Source organism: Oncorhynchus nerka, linkage group LG25, assembly GCF_034236695.1.
Source record: "Oncorhynchus nerka isolate Pitt River linkage group LG25, Oner_Uvic_2.0, whole genome shotgun sequence".
NCBI classification, from domain to species: Eukaryota; Metazoa; Chordata; class Actinopteri; order Salmoniformes; family Salmonidae; genus Oncorhynchus; species Oncorhynchus nerka.
The window spans coordinates 45,852,315-45,870,334 of record NC_088420.1 but is presented as its reverse complement, the minus strand read 5'-3'; the positions used below and the strand labels follow the sequence as shown (position 1 = coordinate 45,870,334).

The following is an 18,020-nucleotide window of genomic DNA, read 5'->3' as shown; positions in this document are numbered from 1 at the left end:
GTACATTTTTTTTATAAAGGCACACATAGCATGCATATCAATACATACAAACTATCTAGGTCAAATAGGGGAGAGGTGTAATGTTTTTTTTAAACCAGGTTTGCTGTTTATTTGAAAAAAATGAGAAAGAACGGTTCCATGCAATAATGGATCTATATAATACTGTACGCTTTCTTGAATTTGTTCTGGATTTGGGTAATGTGAAAAGACCCCTGGTGGCGTGTCTGGTTGGATAAGTGTGTGCGTCAGAGCTGTGTGTAAATTGACTATGCAAACAATTTGGGATTTTAAGCACATTCATGTTTCTTATAAAAAGTGAGGCAGTCAGTAGCTTCTCAACTCTTAGCCAAGCGAGACTGGCATGCATAATATTTATAATCAGCCCTCTGATTACAATGAAGAGCAAAACGTACCACTCCGATGCTATGCCAGCTTCAGCTTAACTAGGTCTTTCCTTGCAGCACTGGACGACACGACTGGACAATAATCAAGAGAAAACTAAACTAGAGCCCGCAGAAATGGCTTTTTGGAGTACGGTGTCAAAAAAGCAGAGCATCTCTTTATTACGGACAGACCTCTCCCCATCTTTACAACCATTAAATCTACATGTTTTGACCATGACAGTTTACAATTTAAGGAATGATTTGTACCAAATACAATGCTCTTAGTTTTAGATCTGTTCAGGACCAGTTTATTACTAGCCACCCATTCCAAAACAGAACTCTTTGTTAAGGGTTTCAGTGACTTCATTAGCTGTGGTAGCTCATGGGTATATGGTTGAATCATCAGCATACATGGACACATATGCTTTGTTTAATGCCAGTGGCAGGCCATTGGTAAACATAGAAAAGAGGGCCTAGAGAGCTGCCCTGCAGTACACCCCACTTTACATGTTTGACAGAGAATCCTCCATTAAAGAAAACCCTTTGAATTCTATTATATAGATTGCCATATTGTGGATTCAGAGCTGAGGTTGAAAAGCCAAAACACACATTTTTTTCAACAACAGGTTATTGTCAATAATATCAAAGGCTTCACTGAAATCTAACAGTACAGCTCCCACAATCATCATTTTACCAATTTCTTTCAACCAATCATCAGTAATGTGCAAGTGCAGTACATGTTGAGTGCCCTTCTCTATAAGCATGCCGAAAGTATTTTGTTAAATTGATTACAGAGAAATAGCATTGTATTTGGTCAAACTATTTTATCTAACAGTTTGCTAAGAGCTGGCAACAAGCTGATTGGTCTGCTGTTAGAACCAGTAAAGGCTGCTTTACCACTCTTGGGTAGCGGAATTGCTTTGGCTTCCCTCCAGGCCTGAGGACAAAGACTTTCCTCTAGGCTCAGATTAAATATATGACAGATAGGAGTGCCTACAGAGGCAGCTACCATCCTCAGTAGCTTTCCATCTAAGTTGTCAATGCCAATACTGTTTCCACCTCTCCCACGCTAATTCAAATCTGCAATCCTTTTCTTTCATTATTAGTTTTTATGTATGAACACGTTAGCTCACTGTTCGTTGGCATTTCCTGCATAAGTTTGCCAATGAAGTAATAATTTGGATGAAGAACGAGACCTATGAATCCTCGCTGCTCTTTCGCTCCTAGCTGGGGTCACAATATGTTAAGGTGAATATAAAAATGTCAGACAACTATTTGCATTTGCACTCAAAATAACCCAAAGCTAGTTTCAGTTTTCCTATCACTGATATTTTTCTCATTGTCTTCCTAGGGTTACCTCGGTGGAAGCCAACAATCTTCTCCAGTTGGAGCAGTTGGACGGTCGACCACTGAAAGCCCTGATGCTCCCTACACTTTGGTGAAGCCCATGGGACAAAGTATGTCAAAGCTAACCACTGGGTCACGGTAAGTAACCTCCGCTGCTATTAAGGTGTATGACTCCAGTGGTCATGACACCACCCCAAACCCCAACCTCTCTCTTATCTTCTCCAGGGACCATCCCTTACCTCCCTCATAAACACTGCTGATGTAAAAAAATATAAAAAAATACAGAGTTATGATTTCTTTCTTTTCTGTCTGCATTTAACATTATTTCATGTCTAATCGAACATTTAATTTAAATAAATCTGTAGAAATGTGTTTTATATACCTGATCTACCTGGAACCTGACTGCCTATGTCGGTTATGCCTTGAGCCGGCAGTGCCGGTTCAACAAAATCATCCTCCAAAGGGTTAGAAAGTCTAACAATGCAGATAGCATGGTCACCAGATTAATGGGAAAGTACATAAACTACATGTCACACAATATATGTGAGTGGGTTATCTTCTTGATGCACCCATCCCGTTAGCAGGATCATTTACGTCAACATCAGCTGGATTGCAGTGCGCCAAATTCAAATTAAATTACTAAAGATATTTAATTTTCATGAAATCACAAGTGCAATATAGCAAAACACAGCTTAGCTTGTTGTTAATCCACCTGCCGTGTCAGATTTCAATAAAGCTTTTCGGCGAAAGCTTTCCAAGCGTTTATGTAAGAACATCTCTCTCAGTAGACAAAATATTACAAACAGCTAGCTGCCAAGTAGATTGGTCACGAAAGTTAGAAAAGCAATAAATTAAATCGCTTACCTTTGATGATCTTCAGATGCTAGCACTCACAAGACTCCCAGTTACACAATAAATGTTCCTTTTGTTCCATAAAGATTATTTTTATATCCAAAATACCTCCATTTGTTTGGCGCGTTATGTTCAGAAATCCACAGGCGGTCACATCGCAGACGAAAATTCCAAATAGTATCCGTAATGTCCACAGAAACATGTCAAACGTTTTTTTTATAATCAATCGTCAGGTTGTTTTTTCAATATTTAATCAATAATATATCAACCGGGACTTTAGCTTGGTCAATAGGAGAGAGGGACACAATGGCTGCTCCAAACTGTTGCGCAAGCAAAATTCTGGGGACACCCAGCTATACACTGACGCAATGTGATCTTTCTCGCTCATTCTTCAAAATAAAAGCCCGAAACTATGTCTAAAGACTGTTCACAACATGGGGAAGCCATAGGAAAATGAATCTGGTTGATATCCATTTAAATGGAGGGAAGGCATTCAATGGAACATGGAGCTTTCAAAATAGAGGCCACTTCCTGGTTGAATTTTCCTCAGGTTTTCGCCTGCAATATCAGTTCTGTTATACTCACAGACAATATTTTGACAGTTTTGGAAACTTTAGAGTGTTTTCTATCATAATCTCACAATTATATGCATATTCAAGATTCTGGGCCTGAGAAATAGGCAGTTAAATTCAGGTACGTTTTCATCCAAAAATCAAAATACTGCCCCCTACACGCAACAGGTCATACAAAAGGGAAGATGCCAAGAACATATAGACCACTAAAGCCATCCCCTTCTACCTGAGGAAGTATTAGAACGTCAGGGTCTTCAGGGCCACCTGGGGAACATGAATCTCAGCTGCCACTATTCCAGGCCTGATGGCAGCAATTAAAGCTACTGAATTAACTTTCGATTAGTGGTTTAAGCACCCCGCTCTCCCCCAAGGTCAGAGACCTGAAGTGGAATTATCCACATAGGCTGGTCCCAGATCTGTTTGTAACAATGACCATAAGAGTTGGTATGCAGCTACTTTAAGGCCAGACCAGGTAGACTCTGATCTGAGGCCCGCCTTAACACCCGAATCATGATTTATCATTCAGGCTGAGAGTTGTTCCCAACTCTTGATACACTATTTTTACAGTACAGTGATACAGCAAAACAGGAACCAGGAAATTAAATGACAACTTACAGTGTAGAGCTCGTTGAGGACCTTCATCAAGTCTTCCTGGAGCTGAAACGTTATCTCCTTACTCTGAAAAAGAGAAAACAAAGAACATGTTCAATGTGAGACATCTGTCGACTCTGCAGTACAGTAACATATTCATACATGGAACAAACAAGCAGTGTCAGGAGTACAGTAGGGCATAGAGCTGGAACGAGGATATCAAACAGAGACACAGTTGCCCATAGAGTCCGCTGTCTGCATAGTGTGAGTGATCTCAAATGAATCAATTCAATCAGCCATCCCATGACACAAGATTCACTCAATGCCATCAGACATGAGCCCACAATTGATAATTCTGAGATTTTCAATACAGGGAAATAACAGTTGTGTGACTCATGCATGGTTAAAGCAGGGGTCTCAAACCGGCGGTCTGCAGACCAGATGTGGCCTGGTGAAAATAGAATATGGCCCCCGGGCAAAATGAGTTTCAAACCCCTGGGTTAAAGGTACTTTTACTACGCATGCCACCTATTTTTTCACTATGTAACATACAAGTCATGGGGTGGGTTTATGCGATATATAATAAGGTTTGACAAAGCATTTGGATATCCCTTTCAACGGATGTATTACCTGGGTGTTATCACACAGTCTTCCACTGCACTTAAAGTCTCCCACTAACCCACTTATCTGGACCCTAATCTTATTGTTGAGGCCTTTCCCAGCAACGGGGCCTCAGAGGGCAGTGACAATTTGGTCTATCCCACCACCACTATCCAAATTGAGGGAGAGAAGGGGCTTAGAACTGATCTGGAGTTAGTAGGGGTAGTAGTCTCTATCACAGAGCTTACAACGACTCTTATAGGCAACCTCTGTGCCCACCTTAACAGTCAGTCAAACTGGGTTAACAGAGAGGACAGATCTTTCAATGCACCAAACACCCAAACGCTGTGCCGTAAATAAAGTTGGGTGGATTTTAACTTGATTCTCACTATACATCTGAATCATACTGGGCGCCAGTAGTTGCATTTCAAAGGCACACATTTGTACAATAACAGTGTGTGTCATTTGAGAGAAGCACATATCTGATAGGAGAGGTCCTGTCCAGGGTTACTGTAGTTCACATGGGGTTTCATACAGCCTTGTAATACACATCTGTGGTTTCCTGTGGGTGTGACCAATGAGGAAGTGTCTCTGCTGAGGTCACCAACCTCACTGATCCAGGTGGATCCGTACACATCCTAGTTGGCAACTGCAGATACAGTCAATGATACTCCAATAGAAATTACTGACCACTGAATTCCACAGGTCGAAGTAGTGAATCTCTAACCTGGCCGCCAGAACTAAATAATATGCATTATCCAACACCTCTTTGATGCTTGTTGTCATGCCATACATGTTTGGCGTGACAACGAACACAACATAACAGGGGAGTTGGCTGAAGCACCAAAAGACCTGCAACAAAGCCATGATTAGGGTGAAAGGTGTGCTCTTAGTCAGATCATAATTTGATTGTTTGAAGGAGGAAGTTAGTACACAAATAAACACAGGTCCATCCCAAAAAGAGCTATACTCTAAATCCTGCTGACTGACTGACTCCGGTAGAAAGGGTAGTGCCAGTCCAGACATGTGGGCGTAAACCAGAGAGGATTAGTTCTCGTCGTTTGTGCGTTTGTGTGTGTGCATGTGTAAGTAATCAGCCAGTCTCCTCGGGCTGACCTAGTCTAGTCAACACCTCCTGTCCTGGCCCTCACCTCCACCTACTCAGCCAGCTCTCTGTTTTACTTACCTATTCACACAGGCACCGGACAAATAGACTTAGCCCTGTATAAATAGAACTAAGTCACCGAAGCTTAAGCTAGGGTGCTCTCACGCACATTTAGAGAACGGAGGACAGGATCTATAGGCTGGCTGGGGCACTGAGTTTTGGGCCAGGTAGGTTGCTGAGGCTGCTGAAGGGAGGGCGGCTCATAATAATCGCTTTAACGCAGTGAATGGAATCAAACACATGGAAACGTGTTTGGTGTATTTGATACCTTTCCGCTTAATCCGCTCCAGCCGTTCCCACGAGTCTGTCCTCCCCAATTAAGGTGCCACCAACCTCCTGTGGTAGGTTATGGACTGGCGAGATCGTTCCTCTTGCCCAAGTTTGTGAAGCAGGCTGCAAATCTAAATAAATGTACAAGTCTATGTTGTTCATTCTGGGCCGAGAATAGCGCTTTAATGCAACATTAAAGCGCTATACTCGGCCCAGAATGAACAACGTAGACTTCTCCATAACTGTATTCATGAACATTACCAACAGCTGAATTGGGTTGCAAAGTGAGATCTTTGCTGAAATTACTCGCACTTTCTCCCCAGGGAAGAGCCATTAGAAGCCTCCGTTCAGAGAAGAGGACCTCAGTCAACTTGTTAGATCTAACACTTGTTAGCCCTTTCCTATTGAGAGAACTGGGAAGCAGTCCAGTGGTCAATGAAAAGGCCTCTCAGGAGAGCTTGGGCACAGCTCCGACAGCTCATCCATTTCCTGGCTCTGCAGATGCCCCAATTATGTGACCTGGGCAGGGCCTCTGACAGGAAGCAGCCACCTCAGCCACTCCACTGGTCACTGAAGACACAGTAAATCAGAGAAGAACATCTGAAGTACAAACCATTCACTTTGGGAGTGAACGTTAATTATAATAAGGGTTAAAAGGATCAAATCGGACCTCTTAGAAATAAAAATGGATAGCCCTCCCAAAAATATATTTTTACCTAAACCCTCCCTAAATGCTTGAAAATTATTTTTCAATTTCACAGAATTTGAAAAAGCATGACACTCCCCCATTTTCCACCTGGAACCCATTATGTAAATTTAAATCTATCCTTTAATGATTCATTATAACTGTAAAAAATGTGCCTTGGAGCCGTAATCACTCTTGGCCTGTACGTTTTGCAATGATGCCCACCAATGTTATGATTCAATTTAAAAGGGTAGGAAGCATGAGTTTTTAGTCAAAGTAACACAGTGTGGTCAGACACATTTGTGACCAAGCTTTAACTTCCTGGCTGATGTCTTGAGATGTTGCTTCAATATATCCACATAATTTTCCATCCTCATGATGCCATCTATTTTGTGAAGTGCACCAGTTCCTCCTGCAACAAAGCACCTCCACAACATGATGCTGCCACCCCCGTGCTTCACGGTTGGGATGGTGTTCTTCGGCTTGCAAGCCTCCCCCTTTTTCCTCCAAACATAACGATGGTCATTATGGCCAAACCGTTCTATATTTGTTTCATCAGACCAGAGGACATTTCTCCAAAAAGTATGATATTTGTCCCCATGTGCAGTTTTTATGGCAGTTTTGTAGCAGTGGCTTCTTCCTTGCTGAGCGGCCTTTCAGGTTATGTAGATATAGAACTCTTTTTACTGTGGATATAGATACTTTTGTACCCGTTTCCTCCAGCATCTTCACAAGGTCCTATGCTGTTGTTCTGGGATTGATTTGCACTTTTTACACCAAAGTATGTTTAACTCTAGGAGACAGAACGCATCTCCTTCCTGGGCAGTATGACAGCGCATGGTCCCATGGTGTTTATACTTGCGTACTATTGTTTGTACAGATGAACGTGGTAACTTCAGGTGTTTGGAAATTGCTCCCAGGGATGAATCAGACTTGTGGAGGTCGACAATTTTTTCTGAGGTCTTGGCTGATTTCTTTTGATTTCCCCATGATGACAAGCAAAGAGGCACTAAATTTGAAGGTAGGCCTTGAAATACATCCACAGGTACACCTCCAATTGACTCAAATGATGTCAATTAACCTATTAGAAGCTTCTAAAGCCATGACATCATTTTCTGGAATTTTCCAAGCTGTTTAATAAAGGTAGGTAGAATAAACATAACCACATGTAACATATGAATTTGCATTAGAATAAACATCAAAAGTCTCAATGCAAAGTTGCACCTCACTTTTACATTTTTCGAGTTTTTATTTAAAACTGATGAGAATTCTGAAGAATGTCGAAGTCATGCCGGAAAAAAACATTTGCGGGATGTGACTTAATATGGAGGACCTGCGAAGCCAGTCTATTATTCCCCATTGTAAACTGCAGCAGAAATAACTTCAAATGTATAACTTCAAATTAAACTGTCCGACTCACGCAGAGCTAACGTAATGTTAGCAGGCTAGTTGGCTAGCAACATTGCAATGTATAACGTCAAATTAAACCAAATCATTTGTGCTTATGACTACTTGTTTCAATACAATTTTCAGCCAACTTACAAGCAAATACATTATGAATTTATTGTATTTGCTTGTAAGTTGGCTGAAAATTGTATTGAAACAAGTAGTCATGAGCGCAAATGATTTGGTTTAATTTGAATTTATACATTGCAATGTTGCTAGCCTGCTAACATTAGGTTAGCTCTGCGTGAGTCAGTCAGTTATCCACACCTAGCGTGCAGCTACATTAAAAGTAAACCAAAGTTTTGGAAATACTTAACTTCATCTACCAGTTATCAAATCATTTTACCTGTAAAGTTAGCTGGCTAGGCTAGCTAGCAGGTTAAAATAACTAACTAGCTTAGCTAGCCGACCACCACTGTCGACATAGTTAAGTAGGAAGCCAGATAACTAGTCTAGAGCGGAGACTTACCGATTGACTGCTGAGTTGGCTACCAAAGTCAAAGAAGAGCAAGGCCTTTTAGAGGGAGAGTCGGCTAGCTAATAGAATAGCGTTTTGAGGTAAATCCACATCGACACCAATTTTATCTCCATCACTGCTGACACTCTTGATGTACCGGTAGGTCGGTAGGAAATAGAGGTCTGTCGATTCAACCTGACAAACCATTCCGACTTTAAAGCTTGCTTCTCATTTTTGGGCCACAAATGAGTTGTAACTCCATCCATCCTTGTGGGTATTACTGCACCATGTGGTTATTACTGCACTAGCTAACACTAACTTGCTCAGTTTACTACAACTATCAAATGCACAGGAGACTTAACTTACAATTGAAGTCGGAAGTTTACATACACTTAGGTTGGAGTCATTAGAACTCATTTTTCAACCAGTCCACACATTTCTAGTTTTGGCAAGTCGGTTAGGACATTGACTTTGTGCATGACACAAGTCATTTTTCTAACAATTGTTTACAGACAGATTATTTCAATTATAATTCACATATAATTATAACTGTTTCACAATTCCAGTGGGTCAGAAGTTTACATACACTAAGTTGACCGTGCCTTTAACCTCTTAAGCCCACCCGACACGCAGGCGTGCCATCTAGCCATCTGGAAATGCAAATGCAATACGCTAAATGCTAATAGCACTCGTTAAAACTCAAACGTTCATTAAAACACACATGCAGGGTACTGAATTAAAGCTACACTCGTTGTGAATCTAGCCAACAAGTCAGATTTTTAAAATGCTTTTCGGCGAAAGCATGAGAAGCTATTATCTGATAGCATGCAACACCCCGAAATACCTGAAGGGGACGTAAACAAAATAATTAGCATAGCCGGCGCTACACAAAACACAGAAATAAAATATAAAACATTCATTACCTTTGACGAGCTTCTTTGTTGGCACTCCTATATGTCCCATAAACATCACAATTGGGTCTTTTTTTCGATTAAATCCGTCCATGTATACCCAAAATGTCCATTTATGAAGCCTGTCTGATCCAGGAAAAAACTGCTTTCCAAAACGCAACGTCATTTTTTTAAATTAAAAAAGTTGCCTATAAACTTTGACAAAACACTTCAAACTACTTTTGTAATCCAACTTTAGGTATTAGTAAACGTTAATAATCGATCACGGGACAATCTGTATTCAATAGCAGCAAGTCTTGAAATCATGGTCCATATTCTCCCTTTCATAACTTCCTCCGGTGTACTCGATGACAGGAAGTGCCTATTTCTCATTTCACCAAGGATAAACTTCAACCCAATTGCCAAGACTGGCGACATCGTGTGGAAGCTGTAGGAACTGTAAACGCTATCTATTTTCCCTTGCCATAGACAATACAGAGACTGGCGGAGGGATATTTTTTGTGTGTTTTTTGTGAACAGTTTTCCTTGGGATTTTGCCTCCTACACACGTTCTGTTATAGTCACAGACATGATTTAACCAGGTTTAGAAACTTCAGAGTGTTGTCTATCGACACACACTAATCATATGCATATACTATATTCCTGGCATGAGTAGCAGGACGTTGAAATTTTGTGCGATTTTTAACAAAAAGCTGCAAAAATTCACAGCCTCTTTAAGAGGCCATGCTCTCTCTTAATTGAAAGACCAATGCAGCAGTTTACATCCAAATATCAAGGACTGTCTTGGTGTGGTCTGAGTGAGGGGCCTAACTGAGCGAGCCTAATGGGATTGAGCAGTAAACTAAAAACTAGCTGCTATTGGCAGAGAGGTTTGAAACTTGTTATTGATCGATTAACTTACACCGCCTGGTGATGTCACCATGCAGGCCAAAACTCCATCCCATCAAAACACGCTGAAATTTCAGGCAGCCTTTTCAAACAGCTCTTACATTAAAAGTGCATTATCAGCATTTTCACAATTTCAGTATTATTCCCACCTCAGTGTGGAAATACACATAACTGTTCAAAAGTTGTGTCACTTAGACATTTCCTTGTTTTACATGAAAGTATACATGAAATGAGTTACAAAATATAGTCAAGGTGTTGACAAGGTTATAATGATTTTTAATTTAAATAATTGTGTCCTTTGCTTTTGTCAAAGAATCCTCCATTTGCAGCAATTACAGCCTTGCAGACCTTTGACATTCTAGTCAATTTGTTGAGGTAATCTGAAGATATTTCACCCCATGCTTCCTGAAGTACCTCCCCAAGCTGGATTGGTTTGATTGGCACTTTTTACGTACCATACAGTCAAGCTGCTCCCACAACAGCTCAATAGGGTTGACATCCAGTGACTGGCCACTCCATTATAGACAGAATACCAGCTGACTGCTTCTTCCCTAAATAGGTATTGCATAGTTTGGAGCTGTGCTTTGGGTCATTGTCCTGTTGAGGAGGAAATTGGCTCCAATTAAGCACCATCCACAGGGTTTTGGCATGACTTTGAAAAATGGAAGTGATAGCCTTCCTTCTTCAAGATCCCCTTTACCCTGTACAAATCTCCCACTTTACCATCACCAAAGCAACCCCAGACCATCACACTGCCTCCCCCATGCTTGACAAATGGTGTCAAGCACTCCTCCAGCATCTTTTCATTTTTTTCTGCGTCTCACAAATGTTCTTCTTTGTGATCCAAAGACCTCAAACTAAGATTTGTCTGTCCATAACACTTTTTTCTAATCTTCCTCTGTCCAGTGTCTGTTCTTTTGCTCATCTTAATCTTTTCTTTTTATTGGCTAGTTTGTGCTGTTTTGTCAAGGGAGTAGTGCACAGCGTTGTATGAGATCTTCAGTTTCTTGGCAATTTCTCACATGGAATGGACTTAATTTCTCAGAACAAGAATAGACTGACGAGTTTCAGAAGAAATGTATTTGTTTCTGGCCATTTTGAACCTGTAATCGAACCCACAAATGCTGATGCTCCAGATACTCAACTAGTCTAAAGAAGGCCAGTTTTATTGATTCTTTAATCAGTACAACAGTTTTCAGCTGTGGTAACATAATTCCAAAAGGGTTTTCTAATGATTAATCAGCCTTTTAAAATGATAAACTTGGATTAGCTAACAACGTGCCATTGGAACACTGGAGTGATGGTTGCTGATAATGGGTTTCTGTACACCTATGTAGAGATTCCATATAAAAATATATATATATTTTTTAAATCAGGCATTTCCAGCTACAATAGTCATCTACTACATTAACAATGTCTACACTATATTTCTGACAAATTTCTTTGCATTTCTTTCAAAAACAAGGACATTTCTAAGTGACCCCAAACCTTTGAACGGTAGTGTATATAAAACACATGAACATCACGTTTTGACTGCACTAGGCCTTTAAAAGGGGAATGCCAACTGGGGATTTTCCAATACGGATAATTGTCCCCCACGATTAAATCGGGGAGGGGACTATTCATCCGTACGTTCAGTCAAACTTACTTTTGTAAGTTAGCCACACGTGATATCTCAGAAAGCACTTTCCCCATTTTTACGAAACTTAGTTGAATGATGCGTCTTGCCATAGAGATCCGGCATTTACAAAATTACACTGATTGGACCAAGTTAGGCGCTGCATAATTTGTGGGGGACGACATGTTTACTGTTGTTAAGTTTATTAGAGGACTAGCACAAATAGGCTTCCCCTTTAAGTGTACTGTTTGTGAGTGACGCTAACCACATCTGAGAGAGAAGGCTGGGAGAGAATCTGCCACGAATGGAATTCACACTCCAACATCAATCAGGCCCCAGAGAGGGGCGTGGGGGAGCATGGAATTCATATGGCAGAACGCCTCATATTGGCAACATCAATCAGGCCCCAGAGAGGGACCGTACTCCTAGGGTCCATGTCTGGTGGGTAGCGCACCAGGGGCATGACTGCTCCATATGGCAGAACTCTAGTGAGAGTCGACACAAATCATATTGGCTCCAACACAGTCAGGCCCCAGAGAGGGACCGTACTCCTAGGGTCCATGTCTGCTCCATATGGCAGAACTCTAGTGAGAGTCGACACAAATCATAAACACAGTCAGGCCCCAGAGAGGGACCGTACTCCTAGGGTCCATGTCTGCTCCATATGGCAGAACTCTGTCTGCCTCCAGAGCTCAGCGTCGACAAATCATATTGGCTCAACACAGGCCCCAGAGAGGGACCGTACTCCTAGGGTCCATGTCTGGTGGGTAAAGGGCATCATATTGGCTCCACACAGTCAGGCCCCAGAGAGGGACCGTCAGGGTCCATGTCTGCAGAGAGGGACCATATTGGCTCCTAGGGTCCATGTCTGGTGGGTAGCGCACCAGGGGCATGACTGCTCCATATGGCAGAACTCTAGTGAGAGTCGACACAAATCATATTGGCTCCTACACAGTCAGCTCAAAAATGATTGCCACCCTTAAAGATGAGCAAAAAAGACAGTATAAAATAAATACAAATACTGAGCTATATTGTATGCCCCCCCCCACCACCACCCAGACAAAAAGTTATTATTTCATACTAGTACAATTGCTCAAAGAAAATAGATTGTTTATCAAGTAATGATTATTTTTCTTAAAAAGAATGCGTCAAAATTATTGGCACACCTGTTTTCAATACCCCTTCAAACGGATAATGGCACTGAGCATTTTTGTTAAATGTTTTATATTGATTGGAGAACACATTGGGAGAGATCTTAGACCATGCCTCCATGCAGTGTCTTTCCAGATCCTTGATTTTCTTTGTCTGTGCTTATAGACTGCCCTTCAATTCAAACCACAGGAGAGATGGCCATTGCAAAATGTTAAATTCTTGGTAAATTAACTGGAGATTTTACCCTTGAGCAAGGCACTTAACCTTAATTTGCTCCAGGGGTGCCGTACTACAATTGCTGACCCTGTAAAACAACACATTTCACTGCACCTCTCTGGTGTATGTGACAATAAAACATGTATTTTTTGTGTCTTGCTGAAAGATCCACTTTAGTATAAGATCCACTTCTTATACTAAAAAGTCAAGTTTCAGCCTCCTGGCAGAAGCAACCAGGTTCTTGGCTAAAACGTGCAGGTACTGGGCAATTTTCTTAAATTAGTATTTTTAAACTCTTCTTTTTTTCTGCATACAATATATATACAATATATATACAGCTCAGTATTTGTATTTATTGTATGCAGTCTTTTTTTCTCATCTTTATCAAGGGTGCCAATAATTGTTGACCTGATTGTACTATACAGAAGCAGCCCAGGAAGGTAGTCTAGTAATGGACTCCACCAAGCCAGGCGGTAAACTGTCAAGCTCTAAAAACACATTGCACTCCGCTTGATCAAATGCCAAGACCAATTTAGTAGTACCTGGTGCTGTTTCATGTTTCCCTCACCCTCCTTCCTACCTACCTACCTACCACTGTAGTGAATCAATTTGCAATGTAGGAACTAGATGAACGAATACCTTCCTTCCGCCATACAGGCTTTCAAGCCCTGGGATCTCAGTTCCACCAGAATGTGACCTCCATAAATAAAATATGACTGAGTAAAAAACAAAGAACCAGTTGTATGAAGGATGAAGAGAATACATGTGATAAGACCTGCCCGACCAATCAATGGACTGCGTGACAAGACTCGTATTTAGAGGTTTCGGCATCGAACAAAGACATTTACATTTACATTTAAGTTATTTAGCAGACGCTCTTATCCAGAGCGACTTACAAATTGGTGCATTCACCTTAAGACATCCAGTGGAACAGTAGTGCATCTAAATCTTTTAAGGGGGGTGTGAGAGGGATTACTTTATCCTATCCTAGGTATTCCTTCCTAGACACAATTGGAGGTAAGCTGTGACTTTCAATAATGACGCTAAAACATGAGAGCGCCCGCAGCACAGAGCTCAGACCCATTTGTCCACAGTACTACTCATAAATAAAACAACTACTGCCGAAGGCATGAACACAAATCAACGGACTATTTTCAAAAGGTCCACCATGCTGAAGCCTGATAGGATATGTCATTTAAGGTCCTGTACTAATTCAACTCATAACTTTAAAAAAGTTAGAAAACATAAGAATTTGGAAATATAAAAAAACACTGCTCTTTGATGTCAGGATGACAAAACAGCATCTGTCTCGTGTTAAAACAAGACGACCAGTACTGACTGTTGTAACTGGGGGGCCTCCCCTGGTGTTTGTCTATCATTACTGGAGCTTGGCGGAGATCAAAGACAATGGGATGTACTAATTAGAGGGCAGGGGTGTCTCTGCTCCCCTGTGACAGACTGCACCCCACGAGGGGGATGGCATTTGATTTGGCCCCCGGCTGCCAAACGTCACTATACAAGCCAGAGGACGCACACACACACACACACACACACACACACACACACACACACACACACACACACACACACGACTTACTGTAAGTGCAGGTCATTTCCTGTTGTGCACAAGACCAACCAACAACTAATTGGTAGAGCAATAAGGAGAGTTGGTACATGAGGGGAAAATGAACTGTGTGCAATGTCAATGCAAACCTCTTTATATGAGGGATGCTATGAACTAAACTTCAAACATTAAAAAGTCTTGATTGAAATGCCTAAAAATGAATACATATCATTGGGAACACATTGATGAGTTTAGTAGTCTGTCATTTTAAACATCAGTAATGTGGATTGAGTCGGGGGGGAGAAAGAAACATCTGACAAACCACTTCGCTCCAGCTTCACATCTGGCCCATTAGTAAACCAGGAGCCTCGAACTGCTATCAAAGGGAAATTACTGCCTTAACTTTGTGTGTGTTGCAGTTGTTCGAGCAGAAGATTGGGGTGGGGTGCAGAGCAGACCACTCCTCTGTACAAGCCAGATGAAACCACCAACATCAAGAGACAATAATGACTTTAAGATGAATAAAATAACTATTTTTTCTGTCTCCATCTAGCAGACGGATCTAAAGACCCCGCAGCGAAAGAGAGAAAAAAAGCCAAAAACGTTGACGCTAAGCACCCCACTGAAACAGGCTCTGGTTTGTAATTTTCGGGACTGTGGTCAGTTCATGTGACTCCTAGTGCATAGGAGAGCTCATAATCTGTCAGGGAGTGGTCCGAGTGAAACAGGCGGCAGCAGCATTAACATGGTTTCGGTCACGAGGCGACCGACTTCGGATGGGAGGGTTAGATAGGGCGTTTAGTCTTATGATCAAGGCTGTGTAGGAAGAGGGTTCTTCTCTCTCTCAGCATAGAGATTCACAGAACTAAACCACAACCCAATAATTGAACTGCTATCAAGATGTCATCAAACAACTTGTAATGTAACATGTTAAACCTACATCCAGCCAAACATCACATCTGAGTGCAGTCCAGTGCCTGGTTTACTTAAGGGGCAATCAGCAGCTGCTACATGTATTGTTGGACTTATTAATTAATGATATATATCTATTGATTCTTGAAGAATATAACTTACAAATGCCTCATGAGCTTAGTTCAACTGTCACACTCCATGAGAACCCAAAATATTAACTTTTTTACTCCAACTTCTGTAAACAAAGCCAATGTAAACAAACACTATATAGCCTCAAAACATAGATAATCCATAATACAAAAATTACAGTTTTATCAGTCAGTGCACCCATAGCTCTGCCCATGAATTTGAGAGGGGTTACATTTCTCCAGCCCCTCAGCTTTTTACCAAAACAGGAGCAGGGAGTGCTTTGTTATCATTTTAACTGCCGATCGCCGCTTTAAGGCTGTATGATGATAGACGTATCATTAGCAGCAGGGCCCAGAGTTTTCTCCTGACTATGTGAATGTGCCAAGGATTTATCCAATATAACGAGGTACCAGAGTTCTCCCTGTTCATTTCAAGACAAGAAACTACTTCCGTCAGATCAGTGGGATCTCACCTGGTCTGACCTCTTACCTCTACAGAAGAGCTTACCTTTTTGAGCAAGCGTGTGGAGTCCTCGCTGATCTGCATGAAGCGCATGATGACGTTGTTCAGGTAGATGTCACTGAGGGTGGCGTGGTCCTTGCTCTCCCTCCTCACCTGGTTCAGCAGCAGGTACCAGCAGTTGACCGGTGAAAGCAGGTTCTGGTCCTTCCTATAGGGGGACACAGCAATCAATCAACTGGGTTGTATTCCTTAGACACCAAAACATATGAAAACAGACCGAAACGGGGATGGACTAAACTGCTCGTTGGCATTTTTCGTTGCATAACATTTTACTACAGAGTGCCCTAATGAATATGACCCTGACCTCCTTACAGAAACTGCTTCCCCTGACTGCTCAGGTTCATTCATACAAAAAAAAAACACACTCAAAAAAGAGACAGGTCAGTTAAGGTAGCTTATTCATTATACATTTCACTGCTGATCACACAGAGAGAGAAACAAGAGACAGGCACAAGGAGAGGCGGGGACATGTAGGGAAGTATTCATGCTCCCTGAGAGACAGAGAAGGCGAGTATGCCTGTGCGCACATGTGTATGTGCGCGTGCATGCGTGTCCTCGCCTGGCTCTCTGCCGGCTGTCTTTGCAATCTGTGCTGAGAGATCAAGGTCTCAGCTACCTGACAGCTCTATCCTGTCAGCCTAACTGTCCTCATCTAGCGAGATGTTTTAAGACTTCCTAAAGTGGATCAAGTCCCATCATAAAAGTAATAGCTAGTGGGGATGTTTCTTCCACAGCCCTCCCCTGGTGATGAATGCCCTATATAATAGCATGCACTCTATATAATCAGCACCGAGTGCATACTGCGCCTGAAGGAGAGTTTGTATCAACGACATTTCTGGGGCATAGCCGGAGGAGCGATGTTCTGAGTGGACCGGACTTCTCGCAACAGGGGAACGCGCCCTCCACAAGTAAGCTTAGGAGACTCGAGACTTCCTTGTAAGATCATTTGTTAGAGAAGGTACTTTACATGTAGTGAAGTTTTGGAATAGTGCATTACAACAGACAAAACAGGAAGAGAGAAAGAGGGGAGGAGAGGCGTTTCCCCTCTAGTGCGCCTGCCTGTCCGCATACTGCGGGATATTGTCCAGGCCTGAGAGAGAGCGAGAGAGACAGACACAGAGTGAGCCACGGCTGTGCATAAGCAGCGGCCTGCAGCAGGCTGACTCCGTTGAATCTAAAACATTCCTCTTGCTATGGAGCTAGCCAAGGGAAGGCAGGAGGCCAGAAGAGAGGCCAGGGCCTGAGGCTTTAGGGCCAGCAGGGAGGAACCATATGGAAGCCCTCTTCTGGAACTCTGGAAGGGCTTCCCCCTGAACGTCAGTCAAAGACAGGCAAACAACAGGTGAAACTTTGTACATTCGCCCTGGCCCACGACTCATGCTGCAGCCCTTAAATACATAACTCTATGATGATAGCTGCTGGAAGAGCAGATGTTTTTCTCCTGACAGACAGTGGACAAAACATTCCAGACCACAGAGCTGAAACATTGTCTCTCCCTCTCTTGGAAAACAGGAAATGGTGCATGTGACAAAAGACAGGACTGGAAATGAAAAACATCCCGGCGAAACGCAAGGCCATTTTTCAAAGACAATGTAAAATAAGGAATAATCCAATTTAGCTAAAAGTGGTTCGTGGGGGCAACATGTACAGACCTGCATTCAGAGGGAAGTTACCAAGAAGAAACAGTTAGTGACTTCAGAAAGTATTCACACCCCTCCACTTCTTCTACATTTTGCTGTG

The 18,020-nt window shown here is 42.0% G+C and overlaps 1 protein-coding gene across 1 annotated transcript in view; it reads right to left on the bottom strand.

Annotated features, from left to right (window-relative positions):
• The window catches only part of LOC115109574 (SLIT-ROBO Rho GTPase-activating protein 1-like), a 164,279-nt gene that overhangs the window by 75,878 nt on the left and 70,381 nt on the right, over nucleotides 1–18,020 (bottom strand). Inside the window, 2 exon segments of the mRNA XM_029634604.2 lie at nucleotides 3,770–3,832; nucleotides 16,266–16,428. Of these exon segments, the coding sequence (XP_029490464.2) occupies nucleotides 3,770–3,832; nucleotides 16,266–16,428 (226 nt within the window).